We start from the raw sequence: 25,936 nt of genomic DNA, 5'->3' as shown, positions 1-25,936 counted from the left end.
GCTGGTGCTTCAGAGCCTTAGCCCTCCTCAATGGATTAGTGGCAGGCTTCTGCAGACACTTGTTTTCTAAATTGCTTGTGGACCTTCCAGTGGTTTGCATGGTTTTTCTGTTAAAATGCCATTGTGCTCTAGTGCAGTGTTTCCCAACCTTGGGTCTCCAGCTGTTTGAGGACTACAATTCCCATCATTCCTGACCACTGGTGTTGCTAGCTAGGGATGATGGGAGTTGTAGTCCAAAAACAGCTGGCGACCCAAGGTTGGGAAACACTGCTCTAGGGTAATGGCAAGCAGTTGCCATTCTGTCAAAATTATTTGCCCACTTGAAACTTCCTTTTCACATCTCTTTCTGGCATGATGCTGACCTTCAGTTAGCACAGGCCATTCGCCAGCCAGCTTGGGGAAACTATCTGAGGACGTTTCAGAATATTTCCCTTCTTCTGAACTTGCTCATCCTTCCTTGACCATGTTTGTGCTTCTGCTTTGATCGCTACAGGATATAAATAATGCATGGGGGTGCCTAGAACAGGCCGAGAAAGGCTATGAGGAGTGGCTTTTGAACGAAATCCGAAGATTGGAACGGCTGGATCACCTGGCTGAGAAGTTCCGGCAAAAAGCTTGCATTCATGAATCCTGGACAGACGGTAAAACAGATCCTAAATGTGTCCTATTGCCAGGGCTTTGTGTGCACTGTGTAACAATAAATTCATGCATCGCTATTATTATGAAATAAGATGATGATCCATGCCAAGGTAGCCTAAATTCTCATCTTTATTAGTAAATTAGCATGCTCTTCATACTTTTTTGGGGGGGTAGGTAGAAGGGAGAATTGATGATGAATAGATCTCTGGGCAGCTCTGAATTTTAGTTGTTTCTCAATTGCAATGAATAAAGCTTAGAAGAGAAACCAGAAATGCTTGTGTGTGCGAGGGAGGTAGAACCTGCAAGCTGGAAATCTGCCTACCCCTGCTTTAGTTAACGCCAAAGAGCAATACTTCTCACCAGAAGCAGCTTGCTGAGTGGGGACACAGCCACTGTGTTAGCTTCCATGCAGGGGAATCATTATCGCTTACCAGGAGGAGGGAGAGGGAAAGGACTGAGGCAGCCAGGAAGTAGGTGTGGTGCAGATGCAACAGCAGGGCTAACCTGGTGTTTCTGTCAGTGAGTTTGAACTGCATCAACCTTCCTGCCACCTTGGCCCTCTCCTTCCTGGTAGACAATAGCAACCCATCTGCCAGGAAGCTAGTACAGCACCTCTGACCCACCTGGCAAACCACTTCTCCTCCCCACGTGGGTTACTGATATTGGGACTCCTGGAGATCTTGTTTGGCTGATCTCTAGGCTTCTAAGATCTACTTGGTGTTTCAAGCCTGTCTTTCTAGTCATTAGGGATCTGTTTTTATTTTTATTTTTAAAGAATTAAAGCTAAGATTCTCAGAGAGCTGTATTTTGTGTCCACTAGCACATACTGTGTTTCTGTTCTGTGCATGTGTTAAATTGTAGGGTTGCAGACAGATTTTTTTTTTAAATAAACATCCTTGCAAAAATATGGAAGCTTACAATTCTCAGATAATTTACGCAGTCCCAAAATTGCCTGTTCTTAATCCAAGGCTTTCCCCATGGGTCAAAATAAAGGCAGCCTGCAACAAATCTCTGTTAATGGTAAAATTTATTCACGTTAACTTGAGGATTGGGCTTGATTAAATTGTTATTAATTATTATTACTTTCTATTTATTAAATTTCCTTGGGAGTGTATTGCAAAAGTGGGGAGTTACCACAAAAAATGCCTGTTCTCATATTGCCACCCTCTGGACCTCTCATGGAGAAGGAACACAAATATTACATGCATTGACTAATATAAATGATGAGGACAATTTTGTTGAAATATGGCATCCTTTTATAAAATACTTTGCCAAGAACCCTGAAGAATGGCAATTACCAAAATCATAGATTGGATTTGGGCAAATTTAACTAGATTAGGCAAATTGGAATCCCCTCCCCTTTTTGTAATTGTTATATATTGGAAGTTAATAAAACTATTTTGGAAGGAAGGAAGGAAATGCTGCTTTATCAAAACTCCTCAAAACTCCTTACCTGTTGGTCTTTTGCTCATTTTTCCTGTGTTTTGGCACCCCCTTCAGGTAAAGAGGCAATGTTGCAGCAGAAGGATTATGAAACTGCCACCCTCTCAGAGATCAAGGCCCTGTTAAAGAAGCACGAGGCATTTGAAAGTGATCTTGCTGCTCATCAGGACCGTGTGGAACAGATTGCTGCTATTGCACAAGAACTCAAGTACGGCTTTCACCTAGCAAATGGGCTTCACCTTTTGACACAAAACCAAACAGTGGCCTTTTCAACAGTCAGCAAGCCTGGGGAACCCATTGAGCTCAAAGGCAAATCTAGTTCTTTTTAGACACAAAGACTATAGGGAAGCACTCTTATTTGAAAGAAAACATTGACAAGGATGAAAGCACAAAAAGAGGGGTGTAGGCTGGTGAGGGGAGAAAGGGACCTCTTCACTATGACACCTAACAAAATGCAATAGGGGTTTAAACAACTGATGTGCATAGATTTCATTGATCCATATTTGAATACCTGCATCTATATGTTCATTTTGCCTGCAAACTCAAGGCTTACCTGAGCCGATAAGAATTGTCATCCGTGTGCAGAGGCTATATGCCTCCGAAGATGAGTTGCTAGGTCAAGGTAGGGCGGGGGGGGGGGCGGAGAAACAAGTGTGGGAGACCACTTTTAGAATCAGGATACTGAACTAGATGGACCTTTGATCTGATCCAGCCAGAGTTCTGTTCTTCATCTTTGTAACAGCATTAGCAGGTTATTCAGTTTCAACATGTTTGTGGGTTTAAAAAAAATAATGAATAGATCCCAACTTTTACCAATGTGTTTGGTTAACCACTTTTTCAACTTTTTTTGCTAGTGAGCTGGATTATTACGATTCCCCAAGTGTCAATGCCAGGTGCCAGAAAATATGTGACCAGTGGGATAACCTTGGGGCCCTGACCCAGAAACGACGAGAAGCCCTGGAGGTAAAAGCTTCTTCATATGTTTCATATACAGCTTGTTTCTCCCTCTGTTTCGTATGAGGGCAGAGTGGGGTGGCAGTTTCACTCAGTGAAGCCGACATCGCGGTCTGCTCCTCATACCAGTCCCGGGCGATATATTGATATATCGCCCAGGCCTACTCCCAATACCAACCTGCCCAGGTTTTCACATTAGCAGAGGGGGTCCTTCTTGTTGTTCCCATGGTGAGTGTTGTTTTCTGCATGAGGATGCAAGATACGGCCTTCTTGGTAGTGGTGCCAGGCTTACGATGGACCTGCTTTGTATTATGCCTGGCACCACTACCAAGAAGGCCTAGTTTTAGATTTTATGATGTTCTAGTTTTAGATTTTATGATGTTTTACAATGGTTTATCCATTGCTTTTAAATGCTGTATCATAGATCAAATGATATTTTTAAAATTGATTTTCCTGTTATTTTGATGGTTGGAAACTGCTTTGCGATCAATTCTTTGATTTAAAAAAAAAAGCTTGAAAAAAAATCTGTAACTTGAAACTGCTTCCTAACTGTGGTTCTGTGGACTGTGGGAAAAGGGAAGGTGTACTGTTTTAAATGTCAATAATGTTAAGTCCTTTGCCTGGATTGCTTTGAGAAGAAGGGTGGCATATAAATTAAATAAATACGTACGTAAATTACAGCTTCTTTTTTTAAAAAAAGAAAACTAGGAGAAAGGACTGCGAAGAGTAACAAAAGAGGAAATGTCATTAGGACAGGGGGAGTGGGGGGGAAATTCAAGGTGCCTAACTTCTTTATCTGGGTGGATTTCCTAGAGAACAGAAAAATTGCTGGAGACAATTGACCAGCTGTATCTAGAATATGCCAAACGAGCTGCCCCTTTCAATAACTGGATGGAGGGGGCCATGGAAGATCTTCAGGACACGTTCATAGTCCATACCATTGAGGAGATCCAGGTATGTACCCTCTCTCACTGGATAAGCCATATACATCTTTGGCTCTTGTTCATAGGGTGCAAAATATCAGCTGATACAGTGGTACCTCGGGTTAAGTACTTAATTTGTTCCGGAGGTCTGTTCTTAACCTGAAACTGTTCCTAACCTGAAGCACCACTTTAGCTAATGGGGCCTCCCGCTGCCGCCGCGCCGCTGGAGCACAATTTCTGTTCTCATCCTGAAGCAAAGTTCTTAACCTGAAGCACTTTTTCTGGGTTAGCGAAGTCTGTAACCTGAAGCGTATGTAACCCGAGGTACCACTGTACTAATGTTTCCTGTCAAACCCTAGCAATGGAAATAAATCACCTTCTCTCAACAGCTCAGGCTGGTAACAGCAACTGCCTGTAAACTGGTGGGAAAGATTGGATGGTTCCCTCTGCCTGTTAGATATACAAACTGAAGCAAATGAAGTGAGAAAAGAGAAAAGGAAACACAAAAATCAAAAGTAACAAAGAGTCTTATTACAGATAGGTAGCCGTGTTGGTCTGCCATAGTCAAAACAAAAAAAAAAATTTTTTTCCTTCCAGTAGCACCTTAAAGACCAACTAAGTTAGTTCTTGGTATGAGCTTTTGTGTGCATGCACACTTCTTCAGATAACAAAAAGAGTAAAAAAAGTGTGCATGCACACGAAAGCTCATACCAAGAACTAACTTAGTTGGTCTTTAAGGTGCTACTGGAAGGAAAAATTTTTTTTTTTGTTTTGAAAGAGTCTTATGGCATCTTAAAGACTAACAAATATATTATGGCAATAAGCTTTCACGGACCATAATAAATGTGTTAGTTTTTAAGGTGCCACATGATTCTTTGATATTTTTGCTGCAGTAGCACAACTACGCCTCTGGAAATGGTTACAAAAAAATTAAAATTTCCCATACATTCCCATTTCCCAGGCCTATACCTATTATGTGTCTTGTTCCGAAAATAAACACATTGTTCTCACCTAACCCTTTTGATTCAGTGATCAGGGCTACATTAATTCCAGGTCTCAACAACTTAATCTGTTTTCTGCAGCATGGCAAAAAACCTGGCATATGTTTAGTAATGTGCGGCAAAAAGTGCCTCCTGAACACATAAAAAGTGCTTTTCTCACCTCTGGTTAGTCATAGCCATTCCCTGTGCTAAGGATTGAGGAACTGCCCTGACATCCTTCAACAACTTTAATAAATAAAAAAATAAAAGTCAGAAAATAACAGTCTTTGAAGATCAGCTGATATACTGCAGGAGTGGGGAACCTTTGCCCTCCAGGTGTTGTGAGACTCCAGCTCCCATCAGCCCCAGCCAACATGGCCAGTGGTCAGGCTTGATGGGAGTTGTAGTCCAACAACATCTTGAGAGCCAGAGTTTGCCATCCCTTTGGGCTTAGGCATCTTTCTCTTTAGAAAACAAGTATTCAGAACAGTTGTAAGTAATGCCTGCAGTAAGTAAGCCTGCAGTCTCACACCAACATATGGAACAGGAAGCCCTGTTGAAATCAGCAGGGCTTGCTTCTGAATAGACAGGTATAAATTTGGGCTCTGACTCAGTTTTCCTTTACCTTCCCCTATGCTAAACCATCTACTACCAAAGGGGAGCTTTCGCCATCCCTGCCTGCAACCCAGAAATGCTAGAGCCCAGCCCCTAACTGTTGTAAGAAAATGGCCTCCGAGAATAATAAAAAGGAAATGTGCTTTTGGCACTCTTGCCTTAAAATCTTTCCAGCGTGTCCTTCAGTGGTCATGCAGTAGGAAGTTTTATTTGCTGCACAATTTAATTTTCCACTGTTCCAGTGCAGTTCCCTGCCTTTATAATTCTCATTTGCAGAAAAGGGAATCTTTCTCTGACACTGTTTAAATTATTCCAGTGCCCTGTTGCACACACAGATTCTTCCATCCTGTGCTGGTGTTTTATAACGCAGCATTATGGGGAATGGGGTTGTTCTTTTTAAAAATTGTTTTTGTGCTTTCTGTTTCCTTCAGGGATTGACCACAGCCCATGAACAGTTCAAAGCTACCTTGCCAGATGCAGACAAGGAGCGACAGGCCATTCTAGGAATCCACAACGAAGTGTCAAAAATCGTTCAGACCTACCATGTCAACATGGCAGGAACCAACCCCTACACCACCATCACCCCACAGGAAATCAATGGCAAATGGGACCACGTGAGTCGCTTTCTAGGCTTGGCAATTATTCTTCTAGGTTGGAAGCCTGCTTTTGGAATTCTGGCAAGCAGCTCAATCTCAGACGTTTTTCCTTGGGCGTAAATCCCACTGAATTCAATGAACCTCCTCCCAAGTAAGGGTGCATAGGATTGCAGCCTTAGTTGAAATTCTCACAGATGTGCAATATAATATCTTGACTCTTGGTTTGCAGGCAAGTAATCCACAGTGCATATTATAAAAGGTAATTCTGAACTCAGTTTTATTCTTGTGCTGTAGGAAATAATTTTCGCCTGTGAAATATATATTTATTGAGCGGCCTGGTGACTTAAGTCACCAATGCTCCCACCAAGTAGAATTAATTTATTTGGAGCACTTACAGAAATATTGGCATTCCATCTTGACTTTTGGATGATCTGCTGACATTTCTGATGTTGCATCTCACCTGTAATAGATATGGAGGTGTTAATTTTCTTTGTGGACATTAATCCACGTAACTGGAATTTTTTATTTTAATACCTACTTGTTCAGAAGAGGGCTGGATTTATCCTTTTGATTAACAGTGCACAGAACTTGGCTTCTCTGACTTCAGAACGCTTTGTGTTTATTAAGGCTTAACAGCAGTAAGCTCAATTTTTCTAAGCTTTTTCATATTTGCTGAAGGTGAGACAACTAGTTCCCAGGCGGGACCAGGCTTTGATGGAAGAACATGCACGCCAGCAGCATAATGAGAGACTTCGCAAGCAGTTTGGGGCTCAGGCCAATGTCATCGGGCCCTGGATCCAAACCAAGATGGAGGTAAAAACTTGCTAATACTTAAAACTGCCATGTTTCTGTTGAAGAGCCTCCTAGTTGGGCATTGTCTTTTCATCCTTTCAGTGAAAAGGATTTGTGCTGAGAGAAGTCACCACTCTCTTTGGCCTGGTTTGCGCAGCATGAAAACCCAAACCATGGCTTGCTTACTGGGACTTTGCAAACATGCTAGCTTCCAGAACAAACCTTGGCTACAGACGGTGGCTAAGAAGGAGAGAGCTTTACCATGATCTTGGCTTAGCTGCAACACTGTGCCCGAGCTAAAGGACTGGGGAAGAACAAAGCGGCTGCAATCTCCCCACCCCACCCCCCCGAGCCAGTATATCTGCGCTAAGCTTTACTTGCAAAGTGGCCTTTCTTCCTCTCTCCTTACTAATCTTCATAAATACACATGTTCTTTGTTTGAGATACTCAATGGCCAGTGGTTACTTCTTATTTAAAAACCATTCTTATACAAGAAATTATTGAGGGTGGCTTTCTATAATAAAATGCTAAATTAAGTAGGTACTAAATTAACTGAGATGTGCCTTAGGAATAGTTTGTGCTTTGCATTTTTCGTCTGCGTGTGCATGTTCCAGACTTGCTCCATCAGAATTAGCTTCAGATTGGTTTTAAAACACATACACCACAACTGACTGTAGCTTCAGACCACATTGTACGTGCAGCTGTGCATATTTGTTTGGCTGTTGTTTTTTAAACTTGCCTACAGTCTGAGTACATGCAGGGGCATCTGGTCACAATCATAATACACATGGTTTTAAAACAATGTGTAGCTCCAGATCTGCTAGGCTCAGGTAGAACTGATCTGTAATACGTACCCAATAAATGAAGCGAAGCCCTAACTTAGGGCTCCTCCTGACTTCCTTTTGAGCCATGTTTCTAGGCACAGTGGATGGCTTTGGGCCAGATCATCTCCCCTCTTAGAAATGGATCCAGTGGATCTATCACTGCCTACCCCCCCCCCTCGACTCTGCCTCCACCCCACACCTGTAATGCCTCATTTCAGAGCCCTATACTAGTTACCACTGGTGGGAACACCACCAATGATAGCTTACCAACAGCCTGTGCTTTAGCCATATTGAAGATTTCTGCAATGGCCCCAGTCAGCGGAGGGACGCCTCCACCTAAACCCACCAGCAGCACTGAGCAAGGGATTAGGATAGTTTTGTAACTGTGCTAAAGAGGAAACAAATTTATCTTCTGAAAGCCCTTAACACAGCTGGGCAGGTCTTCAGTTAGTGTTAAATATTTAACTCAGCAGAGCAGCAGTGAATTATTCCAGCGACTCGGTTTTGTTTACCTGTTCTCTGAAAAACCTGCAAGCAAAGCTCTTTTCCCCTTGAGATGACAAGGCCTGTGGTTAAAGCATGTTTTAGTCCATTTAGGGAACAGTTGCAGACAAATGCTTTACATGTTGAAACTTGTCACTCATCTGCTCATTTCCTTTGGGCTCGTGCAGGAGATTGGCCGCATCTCCATCGAGATGCACGGGACTCTGGAGGACCAACTCAATCACCTGCGGCAATACGAGAAGAGCATTGTGAATTACAAACCAAAGATTGATCAGCTGGAGGGAGATCACCAACAGATTCAAGAGGCGCTCATCTTTGACAACAAGCACACCAACTACACTATGGAGGTAAAGGCCAGGGGGAGTCTGTGCTGGTAAAGCCCAGGCATGCAAGGAGTAATACCCTGAGCCAGCCAACCCTGCTCTTGATTAAACTGATGTTGGGGGAAAGGGTGCTAAACTAGTAGCACTGACTAGCCATGCAGATGTGTACAGATATTGACATACAAAACTTTTGGTTAAAGCCTTCACTTGTGCAAATGACAGAGAGGGTGACTGATTTAACGTTCAGTAGCACAGTCTGGGACCCCACCGGATTCACCTTTGCTTAAGGCCCATAGTTTGCAGCCAAGATATGAATATTTTGACTGTGAGGAATAAGGCCCTCACATAATGGGGACGGGCTGGCACATAAGGGATTACAGGTTTGAGGCAACAACCTTAAAAGTGTAGGAACAACACTGCAGACAAGTCTGAGGCGTCCATGCAAATGTGAGTGGGCAGTCGCTGGAGCTTGCCAGCTGTTTAATTGGTAAGAATTACCTATTAAAGTAATTATCATGACAATATATTTTTTATATTGTGATTTTTTTCTGTGAACTGCCCTGAGACCTCCGGGTATAGGGCGGTATATAAATTCAATCAATCAATAAGGAATTCTGTGTTAGAAGCAGTTTCTTATCAGCATTGTCTAAATGTGGGGTGGGAACCTGGGCTAGGGGCTGCATTGCTCCAGTGGAAAGCTCACCCCCCCCAGCTCCTCAACTGATCAATGCAGATCAGCTAGGAAGGAGGATATTTCCGTACCTACTGCAGTGCCAGGATGGGAATGAGAATCATTCTTTTTTCACTTCTCAGCTGATTGACACAGACCATCTGAGGAGCATCCCCATTGCAGCCGGCTGGGTGGGGAGGTTTAAACCTCCAGTGCATGACAATAGGGATGAAAACTGCCTACCACTCCTTGGCTGGTCCACACATCAGCTGTGGGTGATGGTGGTTTTCTTCTCCATCACAGGGTGCCAGGCAGTTTAAACCTCTCTACCCAGGATACCTTGATCAGGAAGAACAGCTGATTGGAGTGCTGAGGAGCAATAGGCAATTTTCATTCCTGTGTAGAGGAAAAACCTTCCACCCAAAGTACCATTCGGTGGATGAAAATTATGCCCTCCCCACTTCTCCGATGGTCCACGCCCATGTACACACACCTGGGGAAGCCAAGGGAGTGCTGTGGATTGCATAGGAAGGTCTAGCGGGCTGGATTAGGCTTACCCTTGTTTTAAATGAAAACCTAGGTCAGCTTTCCCCAACCTGGAGCCCTCCAGATGTTTTGGACTACAACTCCCATTATCTGCAACCAGCATCGCCATGTGCTTCCTCTCCCTACTGAGTAGCACATTTTCCAAGTCTACAATCACTTCACTGCATTTTGACTAGTCTCCAGATGCTGCTTCTCAACTTAAAATGTAGGCGGGAAATCGTTTTTTCTCCTCCAGCACATCAGAGTGGGCTGGGAGCAGCTCCTAACAACCATTGCTAGGACTACCAATGAAGTGGAAAACCAGATTCTGACTCGGGATGCCAAAGGAATCAGCCAGGAGCAGATGAATGAATTCCGCGCCTCCTTCAACCACTTTGACAGGGTAAGTGGCATGGGTGGTTGGGATGGTGGAGTTTAGTAGTGCCTGTAACTTCAGAGACTTTCTCCATAGAAGCGAATGGAAACCAAGGCTCAGATTCTCCTTGTGAAACCACAGCTCAAGTAAAACTTTTTAAAAATGTGGCAGAGTCCATTAACTTTAAAGCGTTTGGGGACTCAAAGGAAATGCTAACACAAATGTTTAAAAACCTTCTCTCTTTGATTTTCAAACCCTTCTCAGATTTAATAGAAATGGCTCACATTAACCTAATGAGCCTCCGTGAGAGTAGCTAATGGTTGCGGGGTTGTTTGTTTGTTGAACTTGATTACATGCCCCTTCCTAGCAAAGCTCTTGTATGTTATCCATCCATTAGAAAATGTACAGTGATAACTCATTGCAGTACAAATATTCTACATGTGTAAGCTCACAGGTCAGGTATCGCTGTCAGTAAGCCTCTTGTTCAGGCCACACTGTCTGTGCTTCACATTCTTCCTTCTGGATTGTTCTTACGGTTTTTGCCTCAAAAAGACCGAGGCTAACCTTGCATGGAACAATCTTCAGCTCAAGCCACTGAATCCAGACAAAATACTGTTATGTCAGCAACAGCACAAAGGAAGACATCTGGCTGCACGGAATGGCTGTAGAAAATGTAGTCACTTCATGCGCTAATAGTGTGTAGCTTTTAGGCGTGCTCTGTCAAGTCCTCTATCTCACTTGCATTTTAATGTAGCTTATATTCACTATGTGAGTTGTTTTTGTTTGTTTTTTTACAATTTAGAAAATACAAAGGCAAGTTAATGTTGCGTCATATCACTGGGTAAACGTCTAAGTTAAAGACAAAGGTCTAGTTTTCAGTGCAGGGAGCATCAAGCAGGAGACTTGGTCCAAGTTCTGTTGCAAGGATAAACTTTTGGACTAAAAATGGCTGCAGAGTTGGGGCCACTCTAAACTACATGAACTCACATGTTCTTCTAAATCCAAGGCTCCTCTAAGCGCAAAGATGCTTCAGCAACAGGATATTCCAAATGTGTCCAATGCTTCTCTGCAGTCCAGGTGGCTCAATAAATGTTTTGCTTCTAAACTTGTTGAAGAAAATTTAATTGTTTCTAATGAAGAGCAGTCTTCAAAGCAAACATTTGTCCCTGGCATGGTCATGTTTTGTGAGAAAGAAGTGCAAAAGAAAAAAAAGAAAAGGCAGTATTAGCACAATACGAAATGTGAACACAGTATCTAACCTTGTGCACTTTTTATTTCTTCCCCTGTTTTATTTCCTGCATGCCATTCTCCCCCCAATCTCTCTCCACCTGCTGCATGGTGCACCTCCTCCTCCTCCTCTCCTTGCCCCTTTCTCGTTCTCCTTCTCTTCTTCGTCTTATGCCACCACCCCACTGGCACTGCATGCCCTGCTGGCTGGTGCACTGCCTAACCAGGACCACTCCGGCACACTTGGCCCCGAGGAATTCAAAGCCTGCCTCATCAGCTTGGGTTACGATATTGGAAACGATGCACAGGTACTGAATGCTAGCAAGGAACTCAGGCAAATATCAAACCCTAGGGAATAACATATTTCTCCTTTCTCTTCTTTTTTGTTTTAATCCGTCTTGTCAATGTTCTTATATTTTATTGTGCATATTTCTGCATACTGTTGTATGTTCTGTCTTAATTCCATTCTTTTCTTTATGCATTGTAAAATCAATTTTTCTCTTCTCGGTTACACATTCCATTTGCTTGATTCCCTAAAACTCTTCTTGCCTTCCTTTCTCTTCTCCATTTAAAAAAAAAATTATCTTCCTATCGGTACCTTTTTCTTCTTCTTGTTGATCCTTAAACTTTCATCTGCTCCTTCATTTTCAATGGAATGAATCCATCTCTTTGTTTTCTTCAAATTATTTTTGTATTTTCTTTTGTTGTTCAATATATCTCATCTTCCATTTTACCTTCATGCAAATCCATTCTTTTAACACCTTCCGTGAGTTCATCTCTACTTTCTATTCCTCTTTTTTCCCTTTCATTCTTCCATCCGTTTATGACTGTGTAGAAGAAGACTGGCATGATGGATGCTGAAGATTTCCGCACCTGCCTTATCTCCATTGGTTACAATATGGTAATGTAGAAGCATCTGCCACTTATATTCACAATGGTATATTTGACCCTTAAATGAGAAAAGGGCATACTGCTAGTGAACCCAGGTAAAGCTTTGTCAGTCCCGTGACTTGTGAATAAAATCTATGGCATCAGTGGCATATTTATTTACAAACTGGATTGACTTCATACTTTATTTTTGGAAGAAGAATCAGAATATAATCCAAACTTATTCCTGGTTGCCCTCTGAATAAGTAGAACAAAACAATGTCTAAGCCTTGTTCTCCCATGGCCATTTTGCTTTGTTTTTGCATTATAATTATGCATTTGTTGCTAATTCATTGTGAGCAGCCCACACAACAACCCTTCACACTTGTCCTTCTGCTGTAAAAATAGTCCATTTTCCCACATTTAAACTGCGAGATTTGGTTTATCAAAAAATGATTTTTTCTTCTTCATTATGTACATCTATTGGTATGGAAGAAATTCAGTGATCAGGGCTAACATTTTGGCTTGCCAGACAGAAGGGTCCCCCCGACCCTCCTCTCCCTGCATGCAATTGCAGAGGTTCTCTCAACCCCTGCCCCCAGAGCCAATTTGGGGCGGGGGAAGAAAAGGCAGGGAAAGCCCTATGACACATGTGAAAGTCCTTGCTCAGGGCTTCGACTTGACAGGATTCATTAGTTGAATCCTGTTTTAAGGGGATTTTTTATTCAAACATTTTCAAAGCTCCCCTTTGGCCAAAAATGGTATTTTGTGTCGGTCTCACAAATCCACAAAAACAACTGGATTTATTCGCAATAAAAACAAACTGCAAAACCTGCAATATATCAACCAACAGATGAAAACCATTTAACTATGCAGTGTGGGATGCAACTGCACAAGAGTCTTGGGACCTTTTCTGTTAAATACTCTATGCATATTTTCTGTGACTTCAATGTCGATGAGCAACACAGCTCTCTCTAGGCATGTCTTTGCCATTTTGTGAACAGTTCATATTTTCACTGTGAAAGGCACACCATCTTTACTCAGAAGAAACTCCTACAGTAGTTAGTGGGGTTTATTCCAAGGAAAGTGTACAGAGAACTGCAATCCCACAGGGCAACTGTATACTCACATTTTTCTGGAACTGGAGCTATGCTGGTAGAAGTCGTTGGAAGGGAAATTAGTTATAGCCATCAGTTGAAGGGGTATAGGATATGGTGACGGTCTGTGCCTTCCATACTGCCTATATTCCACCCATAAGTTCCAGTGGCCCCATGGCAGCTAAAATTAGTAGTACTAAGAATGCAATGCTATTTTCCAAATAAGTGTATTTTCCAAAGTTATCCGTTCTTTCAGTCAACAGAGACAGGATGCCTCATAATATAATCTCATATCTGGCAGTACTAATAATTTTAGCTGTCAACAGGGCCACTGAGTTTATCTTCATCAGACTCTGTGATCTCAAATCTTTGGTCTGGAGCTTGCCCCATCCATGTAAGTTGCTGCAACTGAATTCCATGAATTTTGATACCCCACTTGTTACACTGCTCATGTGCATAGCCCATTTGCATGGGCTAGAAAAAAGGAGGGGGAATTCAGCAAAAACATGCAAATCGGCCCCTAGGCTTATTCTTGCCACAAAATTTATATAGTGGGAAAAGGAAGTTGCTAGTGAACACGTTACAGTTCTCAAGCACCCAGTTCTATTGTATTGTATTGATCTTTATTACGGCCATTGGCCCATCACACGACAGTTTCCCATACCAACATAATGTACTTAAACCTCCAAATTTAAAACCGCCAAAAACTTACAAACAACAGACAAGAACCAAAGCAACACAAAAACAAAGGACCAACATCATACATTACAATAAATTTGTAACATTCACATCGCCCTCTGCTTATAAATTAGTAGGAGACATCCATGGTGATATCACCTAATTACAACCTAAAACATAGATCATAGTTTAAAGGGATTATCCGAGCCGCACAGGAGTCCGTTTCTTTTCTTTAGGGATAGGACGCTGATCAAGAATCTGGCAACCATGAGTGATCTTAGGGGGTCATCATCATTTAATAGATATCTCAGTTTGGCTTCATTCGTATCATCGGCAATTCCCTTTAGATATTGAGCAAGAAACTTGCTCCTGGCCGATGAGTGAAGAGCACAGTCAAGAATTACGTGATGCAACGATTCCGGTGCCCCACAATTACAATCACATAAAAGCGATATCTGTCCATTGGAGAACACCCAGTTCTAAGATGTGAAATATGGTGAATCTTAATCTCCAGTGAGATCAGCTTTTGTTAACCATGTTTCCTAGCCATGAAACTGTCAAGGGTACTTTTATTGTGTTTCCCTTCCTATAAAGAGGGTGTTTCTACACAGCAGCTTCTTGTGGACTTAGTGCCATGCAGTGCCCACACTCAACAGCAGCAGCATCACAATAATATGGCATTTGGGCAGTGTTTGGTTGGAGCTTGAGGAATGTCTCTACCTGAATCATTTACGCCATTGGCTTCCATTGGTTGCTGTCTTATCAGACCTGTGATAAGGGGTAGCAGCCCCATTCTTTGGGTGTCTTTGCTGAGAATACTACTTGGTGCCAAACATTTATGAGCTTGTCTTCCTTATAACTTCAAATGCAGTCAAACTACTTCAATTAATTCTTCATGTGCTACATCCTCAATGCCTCTGGAACAGCCTTCCCGAACTTAGTGCCCTCCAGATGGATTGGACTACAACTCCCATCAGGCCCAACCAGAACAGCAATTGTTAAAGAAAATGGGGGTTGTAGTCCAAAACATCACTGGGGGAGGTGGCCAGTTTGCAAAAGGCTATGGTGTGTTTCCATAACAAATGCCTATTTCATCCTTTCCTGTCACCAGTAGATTGAGTTGTTGCTAACTCTTGTTTCATTGTCCAGGGCGAAGCAGAGTTTGCTCGAATTATGAGCATTGTAGATCCCAACCGCATCGGAGTAGTAACATTCCAAGCCTTCATTGATTTCATGTCCCGGGAAACTGCAGATACCGACACAGCTGACCAAGTTATGGCTTCTTTCAAGATCCTGGCTGGAGATAAAGTGAGTTCAGACTTTTGTGCGCTATGTGGTTTTAGGATTGGTGATGTCAGGAGTGGTGGAAACAGCCTGACCAAGATGCCCCCCAGGGAGAGTGCAGTGGAAGACAATTTAGAGCCGGTGTTGGTGTCTTGGTGTTGGATGACCAAACACACCCCAGAGGAGGAGAGCTGGGAGATACTGAGTTGAAAACTTGCCAGCTCCTTCTCCCATTCCCAAAACAAGGCACTTGCTTTATGTAATAGAGCAGAAAACTAGGCAGACACAGAGAAGGTCCCTTGGAACTCACTGTAGGCAGAGGGAAGGATATGATACACAGAAAATAGACTAGCTGGGGAGGAGGAAGACACCCTAAGCAACAGCTTATGCTGAGGGAGCATATGTCATGAGTCTCCATGAGTCTAATTCTTAATAAAACTGCTAGCTGCAAGTTTCCTGTCTGGCCTTGTCTCTCTCTGATCTTCGCTGAACTGTGCTACATGTCAGCGCTTTCCCGTGACAGCTGAAATGTGAAAATATAACCTGGGTTTTTAAAATAAAGATTTTAGGAATGTGTTGTAATGAAACAAACCCTTTATTTCAGGTTGGCTGAAACATGCATAGAACCTGTTTTTGCTTATGGTAATTTGGCCCAATTTGGCCTGCAAGGCCATTTCCCTCCAACCCACACAACCACTGGTCACGAGTGTCGTCAGCTGATGGGTCAGAAGACAGGGTTTAATCCTGCATTTGGCCGTACACCCTGTTCCCAGTAGGGAACAGGATCATACAGCCAAGGGAGCAGGCTTTAATCCCTACTCATTAGCTGATGGGTGGAGTTTAAAGCTCTTTCCAGAAGTGCTGTTTGAAGCAGGTCACACTTCTTCTTTTTTTACTCCAGTGGGGTCGTGGCAGCAGGATAAGGGAGAGGAGTCTCCCCTTCCAACCCACTGAGACGGCCTGCCCACAAGCTAAAAGGAGGAGCATTTGCAAACACCACTTTTCCAAAGTGATGTAAGGCAGCTACCAGTAATAAGCAGTACAGTGGTACCTCGGGTTACATACGCTTCAGGTTACAATCTCCGCTAACCCAGAAATAGTGCTTCAGGTTAAGAACTTTGCTTCAGGATGAGAACAGAAATCTTGCTCTGGCGGCGCGGCGGCAGCAGGAGGCCCCATTAGCTAAAGTGGCACTTCAGGTTAAGAATAATTTCAGGTTAAGAATTAAAATATAAGTCCTTAACCTGAGGTACCACTGTACTCCATATGCACATTGGCTGATGGCAGGGTGATCCTGACTGGTCTGGGTGCATGTGAGAACTCTCTGCAGGGAACTCTCTCACACACACCTGAACCTGCTCAGGTAGGTTTTCCGCATGGCAGACAGCAAGGTCCTGCTAACAGGAAGATTTTTTCCTTTGAAATGAAGCGGGGGGACGGGACTTTCTGTTAGCTGCACCTTGATAGCTGCTGCTTTCAGGACTTCAAAACACCAGATGCCCTGATATAATTTGTGACATTAGTTGATGGATAAGGATCTGGCCTGTGGAGCCAAAAAGGTTCCTCATCCCTGTCCTAATACTACAAATTATAAAAGATGCTGCACCCCAATTGGGAAGCAACAGAAACACAGAAAATGCATATCAAATAAAGCCACTAGTCGTACCTTGGATCCCGAATGCCCTGGAACTCGGACATTTTGGCTCCCGAATGCCGCAAACCCGGAAGTGATTGTTCCGGTTTGCAAACGTTCTTTTGGAACCCGAATGTCCGACGGGGCTTCCGCAGCTTCTGAAGCTTCCTGCAGCCAGTCAGAAGCCGCGATTTGGTTTTTGAATGTTTTGGAAGTCGAATGGACTTCCGGAACGGATTCTGTTCAACTTCCAAGATATGACTGTATTTAGTTAATATGGAAATAAGTTCAATTTACATTAATAAAATTGTGCCTGCCTCATCTAGTTAAAATAAAAAAGGACACCCCTCTGTTCTCTTACAGAATTATATCACTGTGGATGAATTGCGACGGGAACTGCCTCCTGATCAAGCTGAATATTGCATTGCTAGAATGGCACCTTATACCGGGCTGGATTCTGTACCTGGTGCCCTGGACTACATGTCTTTCTCTACAGCTCTCTATGGCGAAAGTGACCTTTAACTATTACCTATCTATCCACCACACATCCTTGGCCTCTCCCATCCAGGAGCACTTTTCTTTCTGTTTGCAAAGCGGGCTCTGCTCTGCCTTTTCTCTCCCCTCCCTCTGCCCTTCCTGTTTCCACTTCAGATCCCAGATCCCATTTGGGGTGGGGGCAGCAGAGGGGGAAATGTTGAAATGAAACAGTTTATCTTGCCCCTAAAAGATGACGGTTTACAAAATTATTTTCTGCAGAAAAAGAAGTTACATATCAGCAAACGTATTTTATTACAGAAAAAAAGTATTTTTCTCCAAGATTGAAGCGTAAATAGAAAATGTTAAAAGTATTACACAAAATGTATACGGTTTGTTTTTCTTCTTCTTGCCATTCAGACATAGGAAATGGAGTTCCATGTTGCGTTCCATCCTAAAATTCCCAAGCCCAGCGCCACTCCCCCCCACCTGTCTCTATTTCCTTATCACATTTATTTTAAGAGGCGGAGGCACACAAGTGCATGTATTGCTGGTTCACTTGTTTCATGAAAATATTTTACAATAAAACTTTTTGAAATTGCTGTGTTTTTTAGCGAAAAATAATGTACACAGCTCATGTTTTCATATTTAATTAAAATTGCAATATGCCTACTTTGTGTTGTTGCTGAAAGTTGTCTGGTTTCCAAACATGGCGCTTGAGAGTTGGCATCTTTGATATTGCTTGTCACAGACCATATTAAAAAGAAAACTTAATTGTGATAACAAATCTAGACTTCATTCTTTTGTCTAGTTAACTTGTTTCTCTATAACCAGAAAGGCTTTCCAACATTATTCAGAATGCATTGGTCGCTTGGAGGGTTTTTTGTATATTATTCTGATGTTCATGTTTTACCTGTTTTCTTAAATGCAAGACACCAAAGTGCTTTCCCCTCCTCCACTCTGCTTTGGAATTGTATTGATGTTTACGTGGCTGGTATTGCTGCTTCAAATGGAGATAATCTTAAGATAACAAAAGATAAACTTGGACCAAACATGAAGTATGCAAATTGCTGGAACTTGCAGCTTTTTTCCAGCAAAGAAATAATTAGCAGTCAATTTTCCTGTTTTAAAGAAGGTTTTTAAGTGACTGACAACAGTCTTATACATTTCTTACTCAGAAGTCCATGGAGTTCAATGGGACTTACTCCCAGCTAAGTGGGTATAGGACTGCAGTCTTACAGCATGTTCCTATGCAAGTTTACTCAATGTTAAGCCACACTGTACAGTCATACCTTGGGTTGCGAACGCTGTGGGTTGTGCGTTTTCAGGTTGCGGACCGCACCAAACCTGGAAGTACCGGAATGGGTTACTTCCTGGTTTCGGTGCTCACGCATGTGCAGAAGCACCGAATCGCGTCATACGTGTGTGCAGACGCGGTGCTGCAGGTTGCGAATGTGCCTCCCGCACGGATCACAACCCGAGGTATGACTGTATTCACAACCCGAGGGATGAATGTATTCAGTGTGTCTTGCTCTTAGGTAAGTGTGCATAGGATTGCAGCCTTAATTTTATAAATACTCTCATCTTATTTGATGATCCATTGCATTATTTCCAATCCTAGGCATTGGAAGATATGAAATCCACATCTTCCCCCGCCCCCAATGTACAATTGGCTTTAAAGCAATTGTTTTCGAAACCAATAAATTTTGTGTGTTTAGTTTGTCTTGGGATCTTCTTCCAGCTTTTGTGTATGTTTTTGTTCTCGTATCCACATTTCTGTAGGTGTATCAACATATTCTTAAACACAGGGGTGAGGGGGAAAGGGAAGCTTTGAAGGATGGTGAATAGAAACCTGAAGATTTTACAAGAGGAAGTACCACAGACAGCTACTGTGAAAAGCTGGCAGCACTGTGCTGAAGTGTCTGTTTAAAGACACAGACTCTCTCATCTTTGTTAGGAACAAATGTTTTTCTCCATTGCCAGTTTTTCCCCAAAGGTATCTGAGCCTGTGTAAATGATCGGGATTCTTGCTGCAGTACTGTAATTTAATTGTTGTTCCAAGAACAAGATCCCTATTGAGCAATAATCTGCAAATTCACACGGGACACCTATATTTGTCTGTGGTTATCCAAGTAGCACCAGGGCTGGTTAATAAGAACTTTGCTTCAGAGTACCCTCACTTTTAAATTTTGCTGTGATAGTATCAGTTTTTTATTTAACTGGAAGGTCATTACAATATTGTACACAAATCCAGCAGCAGCAATAAAATTAAAATATTTTGCTTCTAGCAGGCCTTTTATGCATGTTTTAAAACATCTTTGAGAAATTAGCTTCTTGACAATTCACTACCTTTCTGCACATACCCACATTAGCTGCTTTACTTTCATACTATATGTATCTCAGGTGAACAAAATGATTTCTACTCCGTTCTGTCATTGGCATTTGGTCTGCAGCCTATAAACTTCCTCCAAGGCACAACACACATCTTTAGTAGTACTGGAGAATCTCTTATTCTCTGTAATCCTGCACCTTGCTGAAATTCCCTTTTCCACCCACGTATGTATATGTGTATACAGTATATACCCACGGGTCTCAGGGCAGTTAAAGATGCAGAACACTCCTCTTTTTCACCTGTCCATTATGAAACCTAAGCATCCAAAAGGCCCTTTGGAGGGAAATATATATTCAGTGCTGCAGCTCCACTGGCACAATAGATGTGCGCAAAACAAAGCTTCCTCTTCCTCTCCTGCCCGCCACCCTGTGTTCATCCTCAAAGTCCGCTCCAGAGGGTTGGGGGACCCTCTGGAGCAGATTGGGGATGGGGGAATGAGAGGGTACGGCAGTCCCTAAAGCTGAGCATCAGAAGAGGAGGAAACTGGGAGTATCATCTGATAAACCTCAGCTGCAGAGAAAGGCGGGTGGATAAAAGGAGGAGTAGCCAGAACTGGTTTGAGGCCTATTAATGTGGGAGGGGCAGAAGCTAAGATGTTGCTGATAGGGAATTCTAGGAGCTATGGGACAGGATGGGGGGGTTAGCAGCAGCTTGTGGTCCTGCTGGGTGACCAGGTAGCTGAATAGTACAGACCTGTCTTCTAGAACTAACAGTGGAAGAGCCAGAAGGATGTTAGCTGAGCTGTTTCTACTGAGCATGGGGGTGGGCACTGTTGCATGCCATATGCTGCCATGCATTTTTACCCATCTTCTGAGAAGATGAGCACAGGGATGCTAACATCCCACTACTATTTTGAAAGGTGAGTTTGGTGAGACTCCATAGTTGTTGTTGTTAATTATCAGTCATAAAATTTATATGCCACCCTCCACCCAAAGATCACAGGGATGTTTACAGTATAAAAATAGAAAATAAATATAATAACAAAACACACACACACACACACACACACACGTTCTCCAAGCAGACAAACTTTGAGGCCCAGAGCAGAGCCTAAGCTCTTCTCTACTCCCACTATCTTGCCCCTCAGGAGGCAGAGGACCCTGTTGCACCTTTGCTGACAGGCTGAATAGGAGGCTCAGGATACAAGATTTCCCACCATGTCCAGATAATTTTACTGGATTAGGCAGTATCAGTCAAAGGGGTCTCTTGGACGGAGGGCAGCAGTAGCCACTATTAAACTGTGTCTCCAAGTATGTTGGTGTTACCAGTTGGGCAGAATTTTGCTAACCTCGCGGGTGGTGCTGTGGTCTAAACCACTGAGCCTAGGGCTTGCCGATCGGAAGGTCGGTGGTTCGAATCCCCACGAACTGGTGAGCTCCTGTTTGCTTGGTCCCAGCTCCTGCCAACCTAGCAGTTCGAAAGCACATCAAAGTGCAAGTAGATAAATAGGTACCACTCAGGCAGGAAGGTAAACAGCGTTTCCGTGCGCTGCTCTGGTTTCGCTCTGGTTTCACCAGAAGTGGCTTAGACATGCTGGCCACATGACCTGGAAAAAACTGCAGACAAACGTCGGCTCCCTCGCCCAGTAAAGCGAGATGAGCGCCACAACCCCAGAGTCGTTCGTGACTGGACTTAACTGTCAGGGGTTCTTTACCTTTTTATAAAACAATCAGCAAAGTTGCGGTGAAAATTTGGTAAACGGGAGGGGGGGACACACACACTGTCAGCTCCAGGTGCCTGGCTCTGCTTATGTAAACCAGCAATTTCTTTCCTCATTCCACACTATCCTGATCCACCAGATTCTATCTTTACAACCCGTGATTTACCAGGCACCAATCATAGACCAGTATTTTGTAATTTAAAATCTGGCAATGCCAGCATTTACATTTCCCAGTATAGATAGATGACTGCCAGTTACCCCAATGGGGCATAAATAAAGTGCTTGTCTGTCTGTCTGTCTGTCTGTATCTCTGAGGCCAGAGAACCGAACACATCCTCTCTTAAGACCCCAGCACATTGGTGCTCTCTGCTCACCTCTAGCCTGTCATTTGGTGGCATGGAAGTAAAGAAGCAAGCTTCCAAGTAAGCCCTCAATATTATGACTAGGTGAAAATGAATAACAGATTTCTGTGGTATTTGTCATGTAGACCGAGAAATGTTTGGAGTCCACCCAGTTCCACACCGGCTACTCTATCAGGGCAACAGCTCACCAGGGTTTCAGACAGGCACCTTCCCAGACCTGCCTGGAGATTGGGAACTTCGGCATAGCAAGCAGCACTGTGGTCATTCCCCAATGACTATAAAAAGAAGGCCACCTTTGTCAGTCATGAATACTTGGCTGCACACATTGGTGAAAAGAAAAGGAGCCATTTGTGTGCAGGGAATCAACAAGAGATTCTTATCACGGCCAATTAATATAAACTTTGGCAGAGAAGAAGCCACTAACCGGTAATTGTGGTTGTACTATCACATGCTGCATTAGTACAGTCTGTGACTGGCAGGACCCATGTGGGCCAAATGAATGTTACACCACACACCAGTTATTACATTTATTGTCCATTTGGCACGGTGGTGATATGAAAAGTCTCTGCCAATCCTCAGCTTACGCAATGGTTTGCAATGGGTTGGGAAAAAACAATATGGTGGCATCCTTTTATGGAGCAACCTGCTATGTATGTGGCAACCAGTTATGTTTTGGAAAGCCAAGGTTTAGGTTTATTAAATTTGTATATTGCTCCCCACTAAAAAAATCCCAAAGTGATTTACAGTAAAAAAAAAATGCAATGGTGAAATTTTAAAAATGGTATTTAAAAACAGATGTAACAATATCATACAATATCACTGACGTTGCCCAAATGCCTGGGAAAACAAAACTGTCTTTGCCTTGTGCCAAAACTGGGGAAACCATTCCTCAGAGGCCACATACCGCAGAAAGATCTGAAGTAGTCTTGTTAAAACAAAGCAAAAAAATCTTCTAACCTATTTTGATAAGGAAATGCTGTGTTGCATATTTAGCTTTTAGTGATGTGGAAATGTTGAAAAGCTTGTGTGCCAACTGTGTTCATTAATATGTAATCAGGCACAACATCTTGTTTCTACTCCCCCCACCCTATAATCTTTCTTGCACAACATTTAGCCCAGATCAAAATATCAGACAGGTGACAATTCTTGTGCATTTGCCTTCCTGCGCCACCCTCAAAGCATTAATGCAAAATAGAAAGAGAGAAAGGCATCTTATAATCATTTGAATGAAGTTGCTTTATTTTTATTTAGGCTACTGGTCTGTAAGCATCTGCAAGGGGGACAGTCACTCCCTCCTCCCTGGGATGAACCACAATCACTAGATTCCCAGTCTAGGACTTTTAGAACCCAAGATATAGAGTGGGGTGTGTGGATGCACTACTCTGCCCACTCCTAGAAATAGAGAAACATAGAAGTGTAGAGTGAGAAACTAGTTTGGCTCAACCTTCCAGTGTTTTAGCCATTGAATGAAGCCATGGTATTTTGAAACCACTTTTGGTAGTCTTTCCTGGTGCAGTATTGGTGCCCCATAGAAAACAATTGAGAAGCCCAAATTTTTAGTGTCCCTGTGATTAGGCAGTAGTGCATCTACCCACCTCCGCCCCAAAAAAGTTTATGATCTTCTAACTCAGGCCTCATTTTATAACCCCCAAAACACCCAAATTTGGAATTAAAAAAAATACCCTGCCTAGTCAATTTAGAATCTGTTGTTGTCGTTAATATGCCCATATTGCAAGGAGTGGGGCTATGGTTGAGTGTGTGTGGAGTTACACAAGCCTTGCAAAGTAGCCCAGTGCCATTATAACCATTTTGCATTTAGGGGTGTGGGTAGAGTAGCATATGAATTGCAGTGTTGTCATTGGTCTCCTGGTATTGGGTTTGCTTGTTTTTAGGAGAATCTAGTTATGGCAGGAGCTGTGAAGTTGATATAATTGCAGCAGTGCAGATAAGTAGGTATTGGAGGAAGTGAAGAGAGCCAGGGAAAGAACTGAAATTTTCAGTTGCAGGTAGAAAGATGTCTGGACACCAGGTTTATCCACTGAAGAACAAAGGAATATATTTGCATATATGTTTTTTAGAGGTCAGCTGTCTCCCCACTCTCTAACCCTGGTACCCAAGCCTTGCTGCTTATTCAACAGATCTACCAGAAATGATAGACCTCAGAAGAATTTAAGAACGTAATGTTGTGCACCACCCCAATCTCTGAGCGGTGAAATATTCCAGGGGTTACAGCTGCTTACCCAATGTCAGTGTTTCCTTTTGGAAATGAGGCACAGCAGAAACTGTGGTGTCTTTATGGTATATGGTATTGTTTCTCCCATAACCACAGTCTTGGATTGAAGCAGAAATCAGCCATGGCTTTCTCTCTGCCTTTTTAGCCTACCACTTTCCCCTCTAGGTCACATCTCTGCAAACTGTGTCCTAAAAGTCAGGCTTTGTCCTCCTAAGAGTTGGAGGATAGACCCTATCCATTTTGGCATCTGGCACAGAGCCCCCTTTTCTTTGTTCTCTAAATGGCCAATCACCCAGAAGGCTAGCCTGGCTTGATTGGCTTTTAACACTTGCTGGATCCAGGGATCAAAGAGGTCCAGCACCCACAAACTTATAGCAGTAAGCATGTCCCATCTAGTCCAGAATCCTGTTCTCACAGTTGGCAACCAGGAAGCAAAACATGAGCACAACTCTATTTATTTATTTATTTATTTATTTATTTATTTAATTTAATTCATATACCGCCCTATACCTGGAGGTCTCAGGGCAGTTCACAAAAGATCACAATACATAAAATCAAAATACAGTGGTACCTCTGGATGCGAACGGGATCCGTTCCAGAGCCCCGTTCGCATCCAGAGCAGAACGCAACCCGCATCCAGAGCAGAACGCAACCCGCGTCTGCGCGTCACAATTCATCGCTTCTGCACATGCATGTGACGTCATTTTGAGTGTCTGCGCGTTCCATTACTTCCAGGTAACCGCGGAGTGTAACCTGAAAACACTCAACCTTGAAGCGACTTTAACCCGAAGTATGACTGTAAGAACAATAACCCAATAACCAGCCCTCCAAAAGAGCCACATTTTAAAAGGGTATAGTTATATAGAGCTATATAGAATCCCACCCCCCACCCCTTCCCCACGAGCTAGGGGCAAGTAACAATATATTTATTGATCTGCCATGCCTCTCGCAGTTAAACAGCTGCATATTATAAACAAACTGGTTATAAACACTACTGGTTTTCCCAGTAGTGATGTATGGAAGTGAGAGCTGGACCATAAATAAGGCTGATCGCCGAAGAATTGATGCTTTTGAATTATGGTGCTGGAGGAGACTCTTGAGAGTCCCATGGACTGCAAGAAGATCAAACCTATCCATTCTGAAGGAAATCAGCCCTGAGTGCTCACTGAAAGGACAGATCGTGAAGCTGAGGCTCCAATACTTTGGCCACCTCATGAGAAGAGGACTCCCTGGAAAAGATCCTGATGTTGGGAAAGATGGAGGGCACAAGGAGAAGGGGAGGACAGAGGACGAGATGGTTGGACAGTGTTCTCGAAGCTACCAGCATGAGTTTGACCAAACTGCGGGAGGCAGTGGAAGACAGAAGTGCCTGGCGTGCTCTGGTCCATGGGGTCACGAAGAGTTGGATATGACTAAACGACTAAACAACAACATTATAAACAAAAGCCCTTTGTATCACTTCAGGAAGAAAACGCAGCTCAGCTTTGGCAAAGATGCCTCTGCAGGGAAGAATTCAAAGTGTGCATTTTTATTTTATGGCTTGAAAGCACCCAACTGCAGCGAAGGACAAGGACCTTAGCTTGCATACGTAAACACCGTGCACAACGAGAGCCCGGCAGCTGCTCTGGATGAATTAGCCTGGCAGAGAAGCATGGTTTGTATCCCCGCCCGCACTGACGTCCTGAAATGGCGCGAGGGCCATTCGCGAGAGCTGATTGCCTAATTCTCTCCCTCGGAAGGACAACACCTCCCGGCCTGCCTCTCTACCAACCCCCGCTCTCCACGAGGCCCCTTCGGAACGGCAGCCGCCTACAACTCCCAAGCGGGGCAGCGGGCCCTCCATCCGCGTCCAGCAAAGGCGTTCA

General features: G+C 43.2%; 1 protein-coding gene across 14 annotated transcripts in view; it reads left to right on the top strand.

Annotated features, from left to right (window-relative positions):
- Window positions 1-19,141, top strand: part of ACTN1 (actinin alpha 1) — a 96,431-nt gene extending 77,290 nt beyond the window's left edge. For 4 of the 14 annotated variants that reach the window (XM_083604272.1, XM_083604275.1, XM_083604273.1 and 1 more), the window contains 11 exons: window positions 494-641; window positions 2,140-2,290; window positions 2,937-3,045; window positions 3,850-3,990; window positions 5,986-6,168; window positions 6,829-6,963; window positions 8,438-8,617; window positions 10,045-10,191; window positions 11,619-11,699; window positions 15,183-15,341; window positions 17,314-19,141. In XM_083604272.1, the coding sequence (XP_083460398.1) occupies window positions 494-641; window positions 2,140-2,290; window positions 2,937-3,045; window positions 3,850-3,990; window positions 5,986-6,168; window positions 6,829-6,963; window positions 8,438-8,617; window positions 10,045-10,191; window positions 11,619-11,699; window positions 15,183-15,341; window positions 17,314-17,472 (1,593 nt within the window). In that variant the 3' untranslated portion in view covers window positions 17,473-19,141. Of the gene's footprint in view, window positions 1-493; window positions 642-2,139; window positions 2,291-2,936; window positions 3,046-3,849; window positions 3,991-5,985; window positions 6,169-6,828; window positions 6,964-8,437; window positions 8,618-10,044; window positions 10,192-11,618; window positions 13,964-14,501; window positions 15,342-17,313 lie in introns of all 14 variants that reach the window. The other 10 variants (XM_083604276.1, XM_083604277.1, XR_014545669.1 and 7 more) reach the window with 9 other exon arrangements.
- Window positions 19,142-25,936: the final 6,795 nt, after the last annotated feature.

The sequence above is a fragment of the Podarcis filfolensis genome (genome assembly GCF_964270895.1).
Source record: "Podarcis filfolensis genome assembly, chromosome: 1".
Taxonomy (NCBI): domain Eukaryota; kingdom Metazoa; phylum Chordata; class Lepidosauria; order Squamata; family Lacertidae; genus Podarcis; species Podarcis filfolensis.
Note: the sequence above shows the minus strand (reverse complement) of the source record. Positions and strands in the feature narration are given on the sequence as shown.